We start from the raw sequence: 16,420 nt of genomic DNA, 5'->3' as shown, positions 1-16,420 counted from the left end.
TTTCTGAACTCATCCTGTTCATCATTTCTTATGGCACAATAGTTTGTCATTACAACTTGTGCAGCCATGCCTCAATTAATAGATATCTCTTCAGTTTCCAATTCTTTGTCACTACAAAAGGAGCTGCTAAAAATATTTTTGTACAGATAGGTCCTTTGCTTTTATCTCTGATCTCTTATTTATGATCTGATCTCTGGATACAGAGCGGTATTTCTTTGTTAAAGGGTATGCATAATTTTATGGCCCTTTGTGTCTGGTTCCATATTATTCTTCAGAATGGTTGTATCAGTGCACAGTTCCACTAACAACGTGTTAGTGTCCTAATTTTTCCACATACCCTCCAACATTTACCGTTTTCTTTTTTTGGTCATATTAGTCAGTCTGATAGATATGAGCTGATATTTCAGAGTTGTTTTAATTTGTGTTTCTTGAGTCAATAATGATTTGAAGCATTTTTTTATATGACTATAGATATTTAAAATTTCTTCCTCTGAGAACTTCCTGGTTCATTTGTTTTCATCATTTATCAATTGAGGAATGCTTTGTATTTTCCTTGTCTCACTTCTGAGCTTTGGTTTCACATTACCAATTGTCTACCAAACATTTCAAAATGGATATCCTGTAAGGCATCTCAGACTCAGCATGTCAAAACAGAATCTCCATCATCTTCTCCTTCTCTGCCCCAGCCAAATTAATCCTCTTTCTTCCTGTTACTGTCAAACGACACACTGCCTTCTAGTCACTATAGTTTCCAACCTTGGTGTCTTCTTGACTCCTCACATTCAGTCAAGTTGCCAAATCTCCTTGTATCTTTGCCAGCGTTGGTGACGGTTTTCAAGTTCAAGTGCCTAGACTGTAACTTCAAGCTGCCTGTGAGCCTCCTGCATTACACCAGAGAGTGGAGAGAGGAAGTGCTCAATTTGGGTTTTTTGACAGAGAGGCTGGGGGGGTATGTGTGCAGAAAAATGTCCTCAGCTGCTGGGAAGAGGGGTAACAGAGCAGCTCTCCTAGTGTCTGCTTGGTATACACATGCCAATACTTTGACAATGCTGATCTAGGCTATACAGTATCTCACATATACTATTTTCTCTCAACTCATACATACCACAGAGTCTCTTAATGATTTTTCCCCAAGACTATCTCAATAGCCTTCAGTTTGGGTTCTCTGCCCCCAGCCTTTCCCTGTTCTAATTCATACTGTCCCCAAACTGCCAAAGAGATTTTCCTAAAGTGTAGGACTGATATAGCCCTTACCCCTACCTCACCAAAATATAGGTACGTGTCTTATTTCTTTGATCTGATAATAGCTAACATTTATGCGGTGCTTACTATATGCCGGACAGTTATGCTTTACAGTTTTTAATCTCACTTAATCCTCACAACAACACTGTGAAGTAAATCCTATTATTATCCCCATTTTACAGATGAGGAAACTGAGGCAAACACTTTCCTAGTAGAGGGTCACACAGCTAGTGATTGTCTGAAGCTGGATTGAACCTCAGAATCTATCCACTATGCTACCTAGCCCCATTGATATTTTAAGCTCTTTACAACTTGGCACCTTTCTATCTTATTTGTTGTCTGATGTTACTTTTGTCTAGTCTGAAGTAGCCTACTGGATCACAGAGGACTGGCCTACTAGCTATTCCAAATGCTCCATTTCCCTTCTTTGTGTTTTTGGATTATCTCTTTCCCATAATTGGAACATATTGCTTCCTCATCTTCTCTACTTCTTAGAATCCCTAATTTCCTTCAGGACCCAGCTCAAGCATTCCCTTTTCTGATCTGTCTCTCTCCCTCCTTCCCCAAACTACCTGATAATCATTTTGTATATGTTCTGTGCATCCTTTTGTGTGTAAGCATTGTCTCCTCCATTAGAATGTATATTCCTTGAGGGAAGGGAGTTTGCTTTTGTCTTTGTATCTCTAGTGCTTCAGATATCTCACATATAGTAAGTGCCTGATAATTTCTTGTTGATTGTCACTTGAGAACAGTATTTCAGTTTTTAGAGCACTACTTAAAATACAGGAATGATAGTTTCTTAGTCATGGGTAGAGTCAACCTAATGAGGGCTAGTAAAGATATATTTGACCTGGTCTTACAAATCTGATCCAAGTGGCCATTAAAGTGAAAAGGAAAAGGGAAGGAGAAAATTATTGATATATATATATATATATATATATGCTAATAAACAAGAGTTCAGTCTGGTTTCAATGAAGAAATTCATTAGTAGAAATGCCCAGTAATTTATAGGAGAAAAAAATCCAAGAAAAGAGCCGGTTGTTAAATTCTAGTGATAGCTTCAAATGTCTATACACAAATGTATTATGTATAAGAGAAAAAAGGCAAGGTGAAGTAGAAATCCTTGCTTTGGGAAGTAAAGTTCACTTCACAGTTGTCACTGGGACTTGGTTAGTTTGGTATACTTAGACCATGTTGAATGGAATGGAATTAGTAATTATTAGTGGACAAATATTGTAGAAGACTGTTCTTAGTAGAGTGCCCCAAGTATATATGCTTGACTCTTGTTCAGTTCAGCCTTTTAATCAATTGATTGTCAGGGCTAAACTCCAAAAAAGATCTTTGCAGAGTAGGAAACGGGGTTAATCTAATAATGTGAAATTTAATAATACATGCAAAATTGTATATTTGGATTCAAAAGGTCAGTTTTTCAAATATGAAATGGGGGAGTTTGTCCATAAGTAGCAGCCTTTCACATGAAGACAATCTATGGATTTTAATGGACTGCAAATGCAATAAGTTAGTATGATATGACAGCCAAAATTAATAAGCTTCTGTCCTAGAAAATAAATGTAACTAGAGTCAGAGTTAATTGAGGAGGATAGGATCTTGGTAGCAAATTGAAAAAATGATACACATGTGTAACAATCAAGAGCCATTCCCCAGTATGTAAGATGCCACATAATAGGATGTTCTATAATGAGTGGCAAGCTTTTCAACAGTAATATGGGAAAAAAACACAACCTTAAATTACTACTAAAATAGAAGTGCAGATTAAAAACATCCAAGGGGTGTGTGTGTGTGTGTGTGTGTGTGTGTGTGTGTGTGTGTGTATAGTTTATATCTGTTTAAATGTATGTGAACCAAAGTTCATGATTTCTTTTTTTTATTATTTTTTTTTTATTTTTAAACCCTTAACTTCTGTGTATTGGCTCCGAGGTGGAAGAGTGGTAAGGGTGGGCAATGGGGGTCAAGTGACTTGCCCAGGGTCACACAGCTGGGAAGTGTCTGAGGCCAGATTTGAACCTAGGACCTCCCGTCTCTAGGCTTGACTCTCAATCCACTGAGCTACCCAGCTGCCCCTTCATGATTTCTTACACTAGTCCCTAGTCATCTTTTTATCTTAAAATATTTGTGTTTGTTGAGGATTTCAGATTCACAAAAAATTTTTTGTTAAAGCTTATAATCTAGGGAGGTAAAAGGAATAAATATAAAATAATTAGGTGTTAAAATGTATGGCATAGACTGCTACAAGAATTCAGCTAAGGGGGCAGGTAGGTGACTCAGTGGATAGAGCACCAGGCCTGGAGTCAGGAAGACCTGTGTTCAAATGTGGTCTTAGACACTTCCTAGTTGTGTGACCCTAAGGAAAGTCACTGGACCCTAATTGCCTAGCCCTTATAGTTCTTCTGCCTTGGAAAGGATGATATCCATTCTTAGACAGGAAGGTAGAGTTTAAAAAAAAGAATTCAGATAAGGGGAGAGAAGAAATTGGGAGTTGAATTGAGAACTGGAGCTCAGAGGGTCTTTGATGAAAGGGAGGTATAGCGTGACATTTTCATTTGCATTGCAGAACACAAAAATAAATCTGAAGTAAATGTCCATTTCATTCATATGTATATACATATATATATGTAAAATAAAATCCACAGATGATGATCTGTACTTCCTTATAAGCTTCCTTCTCTTCTGTGAATTTTAAAAAATTGTTTCAGTGGCCCCCTTTTTTTTTTTTGGCATTACTGGTGCTAATATTCCTTTCTGTCTCTTCTTCCCCTACTTCCTCCCCACCTCATTCACCTTGAAAAAGAAAGAATCTTAAATGAACATAATCAAAACAAATCTACAGTGTCTAGAGATGTACATATCTATCTATCTCTTGTCTATCATTTCTCTTTCAGGAGATAGATAACAGGTCTCATCATAGGCCTTCTGTGGACATGGATGGTCATTTAAGTGTTCAGAGTTCTTAAGTCTTAAAAGTTCGTTTTGTAATGTTTTTGCTGTGTATAAGTTGTTCTCCTAGGTTTATTAACCCTAGTTCGATATTCTCATTTTACAAAAATCCCTCAGAAGTGTCATCAGCCCAGGTTATTTCACACTATTCAAAATTTATTAAATTTGTATCTAGTGTATATCACACCTAAGGTGCATTGTACTTAGTATTTTTATATTGAAGTTACAAGAATTTATTATACAAATGAGTAGCATAGATCCAAGTTCTAGTACTGGTTCTACCGATTAATCATGCCCTTGGGGTAAGTCATTTTACTTCTCTCTGAGAGAATTTTTTGTAAAATGAGTCTATTAGACCAGATGGACTAAGAAGCATTAGGCTTCCTATTAAAATTCTGTGATTTCTATGAGTATTATTTATTGAATACCATAATTCAGTGGAATTGTATCTGAAATTCTTAGTAATGGAATGAGATCACAATATTGGTAATTTTCTTAATTTCCACTGAAAACTTCAGATTTTTTTAGGATCACATCTAGAGCTAGGAAGGATTGCCAGAACCATCTAGTCCAAATTCCTCATTTTACAGATGAAAAAAATGAGACCCAGGAAGGTGAGGCTACAAGTTGTAAACATTAGAGATCTTATTTCATTCTAGGTCCTCTGACTACAGAGCCAGTACTTTTTCCATTATGTCATGCTGATACTATTGTACATAACTTAAGTAATTGGTCATAACTTTGAATGAAGAGAAAAGAACATGTAGAAACTCAACATTTATTTAAAATATTGGTGAAATTTTAACCACTTTGAAATGTTAAAACTGATTTAATAATTTTGATTCTTTCTCTAGGTCATGGCTTACAGTTTTTTGCCTTTGAGTCTCAGAAGAAAATGACGTTATAAGGTCCTTGCTTCAGATTATTCACTGATACAGAACCTTCATAGGACATAAACTTTCTAACTACCAAACTGCATCTTTTTAAAGGGCTTTAAAAGTATAACAGAATAAAAATGACGACTTCGTCTATAAGGCGGCAGATGAAAAACATTGTGAACAATTATTCAGAGGCTGAAATTAAAGTTCGAGAAGCAACCTCCAATGACCCTTGGGGTCCTTCTAGCTCTTTAATGACTGAAATAGCAGATCTGACTTACAATGTGGTTGCATTTTCTGAAATCATGAGTATGATCTGGAAACGGCTAAATGACCATGGGAAGAACTGGAGACATGTGTATAAGGCCCTGACCCTCTTGGATTACCTGATTAAAACTGGCTCAGAACGGGTAGCACAACAGTGTAAGGAAAATATATTTGCTATCCAGACACTAAAAGATTTCCAGTACATTGATCGAGATGGTAAAGATCAAGGAATTAATGTAAGGGAGAAGTCTAAGCAGCTGGTATCCCTTCTGAAGGATGATGAGCGACTTAAAATTGAGAGGGCCCAAGCCCTGAAGACCAAAGAGCGCATGGCTCAGGTGGCCACTGGGGTTGGTAGTAACCAGATTACCTTTGGTAGAGGTTCCAGTCAGCCCAACCTGTCAACTAGCTACTCTGAACAAGAGTATGGCAAGTCTGGAGGTTCCCCAGCATCTTATCATGGCTGTAAGTACAATAGTCTTTCTTCATGTAAAGAATATGGCTTTAGTCTACAAAGTGTTAATTTTTATAAGATTTGAAATATAATAATTTTTGTATGTTAAATAGAAGAGGTAATCAATCATCTAAAGCAATATATAATTATAATATCTTTAGTCATTTTATATTTGATTTGTTTTGTAAAGTTGTGTAGTTTCTGACTTCACAACACTGAACAACCATGAAAATACAGTGAAGAATTGATTCTGTAGGAGTTAAAAAGTGTCCAGCCTTTTTATTTAGCTGTAGATCTTGCTCAGGTCCTTTTTGTTCTCCACTGTCTTTTCTTGCACAGAATATATCTTCTCTAAAATTGTTGCTATATAGCATTTTACATATATATATATATCAACCTGAATGTAACTATTCCTCTTCTTGCTAAACATATGATGTGACTAGATCTAGTTCCTATTTTCTCAGAGGGGGCAATATATTGTGGTTTTTTTGTTTGTTTGTTTAAGAGCTTTTTTTCTGGAGCTTAAGCATGAGCACAACTTCCCTTCTAGTTTTATTTTGGAACCTAAAGTAAACAAAGGTAGTGTTGATGTCAACAACAGTTGAAAGAAAAACCTGGCATCCCAGTTCCCACAAAATATGTTTGCTCCTTCCCTAGGCAAAATGAGAATTAACTTTCTTTTGTAGTTACAGAGAAATTGCTAGGTTTTAAAGATTGTATTTCTATAGTAGATATCTGTAATTACTCCATATTTTGTTTCACTGTCACAAAGGACAGAATGTTTTTCTGTCCAATTGTTCCATCATAAATTACTAAACATTGTTTTAGAAAAAAATTTTTTAATATATATTGAAAATATCCTGGCAATTTTAGTTCATTTCTGGTTTTAAATGTGAACTTTGAAATGTTTCCTTATTTTGCACATTTTACACTAGTTTGGCTTTGTCCCTCTTCTCTCTGCTGAAAAAGGTTTCCTTTGTTTTCCTTTTCATAGGAATGAAAATACAATTAAATATTTATAGAAAAGGTTACTTTGAGACAACTCTAATAAAGCAATGCTGGTTTGCACAGATGTAATTAGATATAGTATATTAATGTTTCTATCTGTATAGCATTCCGGTATGGCTTTGCAAGTAGTAATCCCTATTTTCTAGAAAGCCTGCTTGGCTCAACGAATGTAACTTTTAATCCAATTCCTTTGCTCAGTGCAAAGGGGATGGTTTGGGTGTAGGAACATTTTCTATTCATGCATTTAGGAATTTTGATTTAACATTCAGGTTATGTTACATGTCTTCTTAATTCAGTTTCTATAGTTTTTCTCCTTTTAATCTGAGCATGAGTAATTTAAGTTTATTAACCACTTAGAAATTCTCTGCTAATCTTTCCATATATCTTCAAATAGAGAGCCATGACATTCACATAAACCTTTGTCTGATAATTAAAGATGTAATATGAAGTGGAAATCCTTTGTATTCTTTTTCTTTTTTTTCCCCATCTTGACATTTCCCTTAAGAGCCCTTAATTTGTTCTTAATTGTTAAAATCTGTTTGATTAATACTCATTTCTGGTAAGTTCTGACATAGTACCTTTCTTGCTTAAGGTATAATTAATTACAATAAGGAATCATAAAACAGAAAAAACATTAAAAGTCTTGTGCTTCATAAAATATTTGTGAAACTGTTAAGGTAGCTAAAAAGAGATAGCATAGTGCAGCAGAAAGAGTACTAGGATTGCTCATTTTCGGGGCCTCAGTTTCCTAACCTATAAAATGAAGGGATTGAATTAAATGATCCTTGAAGAACATTTCTAGCTTTACAGTGATTTGCTTAACCTCTAAAATAAAATGGTTATTTTATGGAGATTATATTTAAGAACATGAAATAGTGCTTCCAAATGAAGTACAGGCTAAAGGAGGTGAGTTTAGGTTTAAGTCTAATTGGCCAATCCTGAATTCCCTTCTTTTGCAAAAACTGCAATGGGATCTCTAATCACATTTTTCTTTTTGTATCTGTGTGTGTGTGTGAACTGAATGACAGCACCTGGAGCTGCACTGTGTCCCCAGCACTGTGCAGGTGCCCTAGTGAATCAAAGTGAGGATCTCCATCAACTGAATCACCACCATCATTTCCTGCAGCACTTTGGGTTTTCCTCCTATCCAAATAGTGACTGGCCCCAATCCTGCTTAACTTGTGATCTCACAGCCCAAGGTGGTATGGCTGTTAACTTTACTTGTTCCAGTAAAAATGATCAGCACATTTGCTACTCTGCATATCTTTCAAGTACAGCCAACTCTTTATTATTCAGAGATAGAATGTGTGGCTTGGGAATTATCTGGGTCCTTTTGCTTTTCTTCTTCCTCTCTGCTTCCTGATTTGGCCATTTTGCTAATTGCTAGCATTATCACTGGAAAATAAAATGAAATATAGTCATATATTACTTGTTAGAAGTTTTGGTAAAGGTATAATTGGGGAAGAATTGTTTGGATTAGGCATACATTTTGTTTATTTACACTGTCCCCTTGTCTTCCATTACTATGGAAAAACAGACGCTAATTATACCATTGTTTCTCAGCACTGGAGTAGGATTTAAAGAACCTGGTTTCTAGTCCCAGTTTTGCCACTGGTTGCTCTATGACCTTGTGTACATTTCTTAACTTCTGTTTAGGTATTGGACTTGATCTTTAGGGTCTTGTCCTATGTTTCCTGTCCTTTGTTTTTCAGAAACCAGGGTGAAGATTGGCTTATTAAAATGTTTGAATTGTTTTTAAATAAGAAATTTAAAGTTTAGAATTTCATACTACTATGGTGCTGGGTACATAATAGATGTGCTTTAAGTACTTATTGTCAATTTGTGTTACAATAGTTTTATGAAGGTAAAATTAGTGTTAAGTTATGGATCTAAGTTACCTACTTTACCTTCCCCCTTATAATCTTCAATTAGTATGGATAATTGAGAGTTAGCTGTACTAAAAATTCTAGGCACATACATTAAAGATAGGGCCAGTTGGTGACAATTGCATCTGTTCTTTTAGCCAAGTAATTAATATCTGAATCTAACAGGTTATATTATTAAAAAGTGAAGATTTCACTATTGTCTACCAGACCTACAAAATTCTTTTGGTATAATTTGTCATTAGTTTTAATTTATGTACTTCTAAAGATAAAAATGCCTCTCATTCTCTTTGTATTAGAAGGTGTTGTACAAAAGACGTTTTCTTGAAAATATAGTAAGCAAACATTTATTCAATCCTAAAGATAGCAACAGCTCATTCATATTACTACCTTGTTTGATTTATACTTAGAGTGTTTGAGTATATGTTCCCTATTTTTATTTCTGAAATATTTTTCTACTATCCCCTTCTGGCTTATCTAACTAACTGTGGTGTTAATTTTGCATACTTTAATTTATGCTACAAAAAGAACTTCTTTAGAAATAATGGCCCAAAGTTTGCTTTTAAAGCATTACGCAAGTGCAATTTCATAATGTCTTTTACCTCCAACCACTAATATTCTTTGGATTTGCAAGAAAGGGAATGCTAGGCTTGGAGTTCATTCAATCCATATTTATCAATCAGTCAAGATTCTGGCAGCTGTTATCTACCTTCTCTCCAAGGATATTCTCCTTTCTTCCTTAAGGAATACTGTGCCTGACCCTTCATCTTTTAGTCCTCAACCCCAGTCTTCATTCAAGGGGACTTCAACATACATATTGAAATTTTTTTAAAAGCCCTAATTTCTTAGTGTCTCAGTTTACTCGTTTCCCATGACCTTGTTTCCCCAGCAAGGATATTAAGAATTCTGAATTTCTGTATTTAATAATTTTTTATCACTACTTCTTTTCTTCTGCTTTACCATCCCTAAATCCTCAACCCTATTCTTCATTCTTGTGATGACCTCTAATCTCTCCATCTTTTAGTTACTTATTAGGCCTTGAACTTCCTTGACTTTCCTCTCTTTGTCATCTCAGTCATATAGGAAACCATATACAGTCCTCTATTCTCAAGTCTGCTGCCCCTTTACCTTATCACCTAACATACTTGCAAATTCCAACTGTGGACTAGAGGGCCTTCCAATTCTCAATGCAGCTGGAGAAAATCTCAGAACCAAACTGACTGGTTCCACTACAGATTTATGTTTCATAATCTCAATTGAGCTCTCATTCCTGCAGGAATACTAATCAATTCACTATCCTAAACTTTTTTTTCATCATTCTTCAAATCTCCTTGGACACTTTCCTTCCTGCTCCCCTACCCCCAACCTCGACTCATATTTTACTGAAAAAATTGAAGCTCTTAGCTGAGACCCTCCTCTTTTCCCCTCAATTTCACATCACTCAGCTGCCTTCTGTCACTATCTCCTTCATATTAAAAGGTGGTGGTTTTTTGTTGTTGTGTTGTTGTTGTTTTTTTTTTTTGCTATAAGCATAAGTTATCCTATCATTTCCATCAATTTGCCTTCTCTTGTTATTCCCACTCTCATTTTCCTTGACCACTGCTTTCTTGCTATCTGCAAACAATTTCTTCCCCATCCTCAAAAAATCCTCACTTGATTCATCCCAACTCCCAATAACTATCATCCTATATTTCTCTTCCTTTTGGTGGCTCCTTTAGAAAGCTGCCTACAATAAATAGATGATTCCATTTCCTTTTTCTCTTACTCTTAGCTCTAGAGTTTTGCTTCCAACCTCATTATTCAGAAACTGCTCTTTCTACTGGTTAATCTAATAAAAAAAAAAAAAAAGAAAAAAGAGAATCAAACTAACAGTATCAAAGATGAAAAGGGTGATTTCACCTTTAATGAAGAGGAAATTAAGGTAAGAACTATTTTGCCCAATTATATGGCAATAAATATGACAATCTAGGTGAAATGGGTGAATACTTAAGAAAAAAATGACCTAGATTAACAAAAGATGAAATAGAATACTTAATCCCATCTCAGAAAAAGAAATTGAACAAGCCATCAAGGACCTTCCTAAGAAAAAAATCCCTAGGACCAGATGGATTTACAAGTGAATTCTATCAAATATTTAAAGAACAACTATTTCTAATACCATACAAATTATTTGACCAAAAAACTTGCTCTTTCTAAAGTTATGGATTTCTTTTCTCTTGGTTTTCATGACTACTCTTTTCTGCTTCTTCCCTACCTATCTGGCCACTTATTCTTATCTCCTTTGCTGGATCTTCATCCTGGTCATACCTACTAAAAGTGGTATTCTCAGCATTCTGTCTTGGTCTCTCTTCTCTCCTCCCTCTATACTATTTGACTTCATGCCCTCATCATTTTTCATGGATTCAGTTAGTATATCTTTGCTGATTCTTAAATCTACTTACCTATCCCATATCTCTCTACTAGGTGGCACAGTGAATAGAGCACTGTTTCTGAGGTCAGGAAGACCTCATTTTCCTGAGTTCAAATCTAGCTTCAGACACTTACTAGCTGTGTGACCCTGGGCAAGTCACTAAATCCTGTTTGCTTTGGTTTCCTCATCTGTAAAATGAGCTAGAGAAGGAAATTGCAAACTACTCCATTATCTTTGCCATCTTATCCATAAGAAAACCTGCAATGCTTTCATGAAGAGTTGGACATGACTGAACAACAACAAAAAAACCTCTCTGCTGATCTCCAGCCTCTCAAATCTCCAAATGTTTTTTGAACATCTCAAACTGGATGTTTTTTATGTATCTTAAACTCACCATGTTCAGAACTAAACTCACTATATTCCACCCCCCCACACTCCTCTTTTCCTTTTAATTACCCAAACTTACAACCTGTCATCCTCACTCTCTTACTCCCTATATCTAATGTGTTGTCAAGTCCTATTGATTCTACCTTTGTAATATATTTAAAAAAATTTTTAAATATTTTTCCATGGTTGCATGATTCATGTTTTTTCCCTCCCCTTTCCCCTTCCTCCTTCTGGAGCCAACAAGCAATTTCTCTGGGTTGTACATATATTATTACTCATTGCCTACTTCTATATTTTTCATTTTTGTAATCATTTAAAAACCAAAACCCCATATCCTATATCCATATAAACAAGTAACAAAATCATGGTTTTCTTCTGCATTTCTATTCCACACAGTTCTTTCTCTTGTAGCATTCTTTCTCATAAGTCCCTCGGGATTGTCTTGTATCATTGCATTGCTATTAGTAACAAAGTCAGTTACATTTGATAGTTATACAGAGTTTCACATTCTTCTAGTTCTGCTCATTTCACTCTACATCAGTTTATGGAGGCTCTTCCAGTTCATATAGAAATCCTCCAGTTCATCATTCCTTATAGCACAATAATAATCCATCACCATTATATACCACAATTTGTTTAGCCATTTCCCAGTTGAGGGACACTCCCTCATTTTCCAATTTTTTGCCACCACAAAGAGAACAGCTATGAATATTTTTGAACAAACATTTTTCATTACTACACCCTGGTACAGACCAGCATTTTCTCATGCTTGGGATATTGCTATAGCCCTCTGTTTGGTCTCCTTGCCTCAAATCTGACTACATGTCTGTTTGTCTCTCTCTGTCAAGCTTTCAAAGAAAGCCCTTCATAAATAATCTGCCCCTTTCCAGGTTTTTCAGTCTTCTGTTACACTTTACTCTGTGATCCAGTTACATTGGCCTCTTGGCTATTCTTCCTACAAGACAATTTTTCTCCAGATGGCATTGTCACTGACTGCCCCCCCTATACTTGGAATATTCTCCCTTCATCTCCTTTGAATCTCAGCTGGTCCTGCCTTTAAGCCTAGTCCCTTCCCTTCGAGATTACAATCTTCCATCTATTTCTGATTTATAGTTATTTGTATGTTTTCTCCCCTTTAGACTGTGAACTCCTTGAAGATAGTTCCTATGTTGTGTTTTTTTTTGTTTGTTTTTTTTTAACTTTCTTTGTATCCCTGGTTCTCAGCATAGTGCCTGGCATATGGTAGCTTCTTAAACTTTTACTGACAGCATTTAAGTGAATGATCTATTCTCCTTTTCTGGTGGATGATTGGTATCTTTCTATTTTTACACTAAATTAATTTCTTTATATAGTTATCCATATATGGTCCCTTACAACAAAATTCTTTATGAGAAACTGTATAACAACTTAGAATACTTTGTAACAAAGAATTAAAAATAAAGGGGAAGCAAAGCAGTTCATTCAGCAAAACCAGGTAACATTGATAATGTCTTATACCTATATTGCTTTTTTTTTAATTGCTGTCATTTTAGTCCCTGCTTTCCCTAAGAACTCTGATAACAAAGAAATGCAATTAAGCAGAACCAACACATTGGTCTTGTCTGACTGCATATACCACATTCCCTACCTATGTGCATCATTGTTGTGTGTCCTCTTTAGTGAAACTTGGTCCCAATTCTTTGCTCCTATTTATGGTCCCCATTGATCCCCAATTCTTTTATCTTAAAATAGTTTCCTTTATATTTTTGTGGTCATTGTTACTATCTTATATATTGTTCTTTTGATTCTGTTTGCTTGAATTACACACAGCTTCTTAAGTAGCACTTTATATATTCTGAGAAGTTATAGAGCCATTGTGATGTAAAGTTGGAGTAATTCTCCAGCAGAGATTTTTATCTTTTACTGTTATTGTTGACATTTCATAGAATCTGAACTGGAAGGGACATCAGAGGTCAAGCCTTCTTTTAATTTGAAGATGATGATTTTATCAAGAGTTCAAAAAAAAGAACATTTGTACTGACTGATCCGAATGGTGTGCCCTGGCTTTACAAGTAATTTTTAATATTGTTATAAGGTATAAATTGGCATTTATCTACATTATTTAGACTTGTGTATGATTCCCACAGTGAAAAAAATAGTAGTTAATGATACTTTTTCTCTTAAGATAAAAATAAAAAATATCTTATGTACATATCCAAGTTAGTTTTTAATTTGAGATGCAGGACTTCCACAAGTTAGAATTCATTCTAACTTTGCCCATTTCCCTTCTGTTAGAGGTTGCTATGTGAAACTCAGTGGTAAATTTCTACTTATTTCTTCTTTAAGAGTATAGCTGTAAGCTGGAGAAATTCTGTTCCTGATAAGGCTACTGTAGTATAAGGTTGGGGGATGGGAGGTTGGAGATAAATCCTCTTTTACTTTTTTTGTTGTAGGGGACTTATCAAACATTTTTGAAAGATTCAGATTATAAATTTTATTGCTTCACAATAAATGTATAGTAGCAGCATAATCCTGGGAAATAATAAATGCTTAATTTTATGGACCATTGCTCTCTACTCCTACCTTTTTCAGCTGCTAATCCTGATAACGGTTGATTCAGAGGGGAAAAAGAAAGCAAATTTTCAATTTCATGTGTAAAATGTCTTTTTAAACACATTAAGTATTTTCCCAACCTTAAATACTTCCTATGCTATTGTTGACATTTGGGTGGAGAACAGCTATTTAATATCATTATGCTATCGATCAGTTATAGACCCCTTTTGCCTTGTCTTTCTCATGTCTTTTCCTTCCATTCTATTACATTCAAAGAAGGGTCCATATAAGCATTTGAATTGAACCTTTTAAAAGTGTGATGAATTTTGCCTTCAGTGAGTGGAGAGAAACCAGACATTCCTGGCATAGAGGATGTTATAAGCAAAGAAAAACATAAGAAAACACCCAGTTCTCAAACTGATCTTAAAGCACAGGCTTACCTTGTAACCTCTTGTTACTTTCTCTCTATTCAAGGAACTCCAGTGTTTCCCTATCACTCCAGTATCAAATGTAAAATCTTTTATTTGGCACTCAAAGTTCTTTATAACCTGGTCCTTTCCTGTCCTGCTCATCTTTTTACTAACCTCTATCTTCCTTATTCTTTCTTGAATCTTTCCTTTTTCAAATGCCAGCTGAAATACTACCTTAATGTTAGTGTCTCCTTTCTGTTGATTATCTCCAATTTATCCTGTGTATAGTTTGTACATTGTGTTTATGTATTGTCTTTCCCATTAGACTGAGTTTGAGAGTAGGGATTATTTTTTACTCTTGTATCCCCAGTGCCTGGCACTGTAATAAGTGTTTATTAAACAAGTTCTGACTTGACTTTGGCATTTAAAGCCCCTCACAAACTGGTCATTTCCTATCTTCCCAATCTTCTTATACATTACGACTCTTTCTACCCATTGTATGGTCTGGCCATACTGGCTTACTTGCTTTTCCATCTCTGATTCCCCCCTGCCTTTGTATTAGATACCCCTCTTGCTTAGAATGCTCTTTCCCTACCTCCACCTCTTAGAATCCCTTGCTTCTTTCTAAAATCAGGTCAGGTACCACATTCTGAAAGGGATCTTTCCCAGACCCTCCAGCTGTTAATGTCTTCCATCTAAGGTTTCCTTCCATTAATGAATGGTATGTATAAGTAGGGTATCTAGGGTACACAATGGATATAGTTTCAGGTCTGGAGTTAGGGACTTCATCTTTCTGAGTTCAACTCTGACCTCAGATACTTAGTAAATTTGTGTCCCTGAATAAGTCAGAACCCTGTTTGGCTCAGTTTCCCCATCTGTAAAATGAGCTGGAGAAGGAAATGGCAAACCACTCTTGTATTTTTGCCAAGAAAACCCCAAATGGGATTATGACGAGTCTGGCTGTAACTCAAAATCCACCCCAAAACAAATAGCAAATACATTATGTATGAACCTATTTATGCACATGTTATCTACACCCATTAGTAAGCTCCTTGAGGGCAAGCTCTGGTTATTAGCATAGTGCCTGGCACTTTAAAAAATGCCTATTGGGGATACCTAGGTGGTAGCTCAGAGATTTGAGACCCAGGCCTTTAGATTGGGGGGGGGGTCTTGAATTCAAATCTGGCTTCGGACCTCCTAGTTGTGTGACCCCTGGGCAAGTCACTTAATTCCACTTACCTAGCCCTTATTGCCTTGGAACTAATACACAGTATTGATTCTCAAGTGAAAGTTAAGGGTTTTTAAAAACCTTGAGTAACTGGTAAAACATTTAGATAAAACAATTACCATACTCATGAAATTTATACCAAAAAAGTGCTTTTATAAAAAGCTAGTTATAAAAGGAAGGTTTCATATAAGGATTGGCATTTGAGTTGAACCTTTAAAAAGTATGATAGAATTCTACAGTCAGTGGGTGGAGAGAAACAGGACATTCCAGGCATAGAGGATACCATAACCAAAAACATTGAAAATGCAGAGTACGTGTTGAGAAGGTAAGTAAGGAAAAGAGAAACAAAGTAGTCCACTTTAGTTGGAGCATGGAGTATGTGGAGGAAAAGAATATGAGATGTCTAGAATGGTAGGGTGACTCCAGATGTTGGAGGGTCTTGAAAACCAAACAAAGAGGTTTAATTGAAACCTTATTGTTTCATTGAGGAAAACCATGAATAAAGCAGATTATTATGACAAGTAAGGATTATTAATGGGGGAAGCTGGGCGGTCTTTCTCCTCACCTTATCCCAAATCCTAGACATGTTCAATCTTCACTTAGTGTTTTTATTTTTGTTTTGAAGGGATACTACTACATTTGATAAGATGTGTCAAAGAACTACCCTCATACAAAAAACTAGATATGAAATGTATTTGGTGGTTGAAGAATAGCTTATCAAATTGTGGTACATCAAAATGTAATAGAATACTTCTGCATCATAAAA

General features: G+C 35.6%; 1 protein-coding gene across 1 annotated transcript in view; it reads left to right on the top strand.

Moving 5' to 3' along the window:
* The first annotated feature begins 5,212 nt into the window (after nt 1-5,212).
* EPN2 (epsin 2) overlaps nt 5,213-16,420 on the top strand; it is a 62,600-nt gene continuing 51,392 nt past the window's right edge. The window contains exons 1-2 of the mRNA XM_044661191.1: nt 5,213-5,807; nt 7,833-8,003. Coding sequence (XP_044517126.1) covers nt 5,213-5,807; nt 7,833-8,003 — 766 coding nt within the window. The remainder of the gene's footprint in view (nt 5,808-7,832; nt 8,004-16,420) is intronic.

The sequence above is a fragment of the Gracilinanus agilis genome, chromosome 1, assembly GCF_016433145.1.
Source record: "Gracilinanus agilis isolate LMUSP501 chromosome 1, AgileGrace, whole genome shotgun sequence".
In the NCBI taxonomy this organism is placed as follows: domain Eukaryota; kingdom Metazoa; phylum Chordata; class Mammalia; order Didelphimorphia; family Didelphidae; genus Gracilinanus; species Gracilinanus agilis.
The sequence above is the reverse complement of the archived record's forward strand: the minus strand, read 5'-3'. Positions and strand labels throughout refer to the sequence as shown.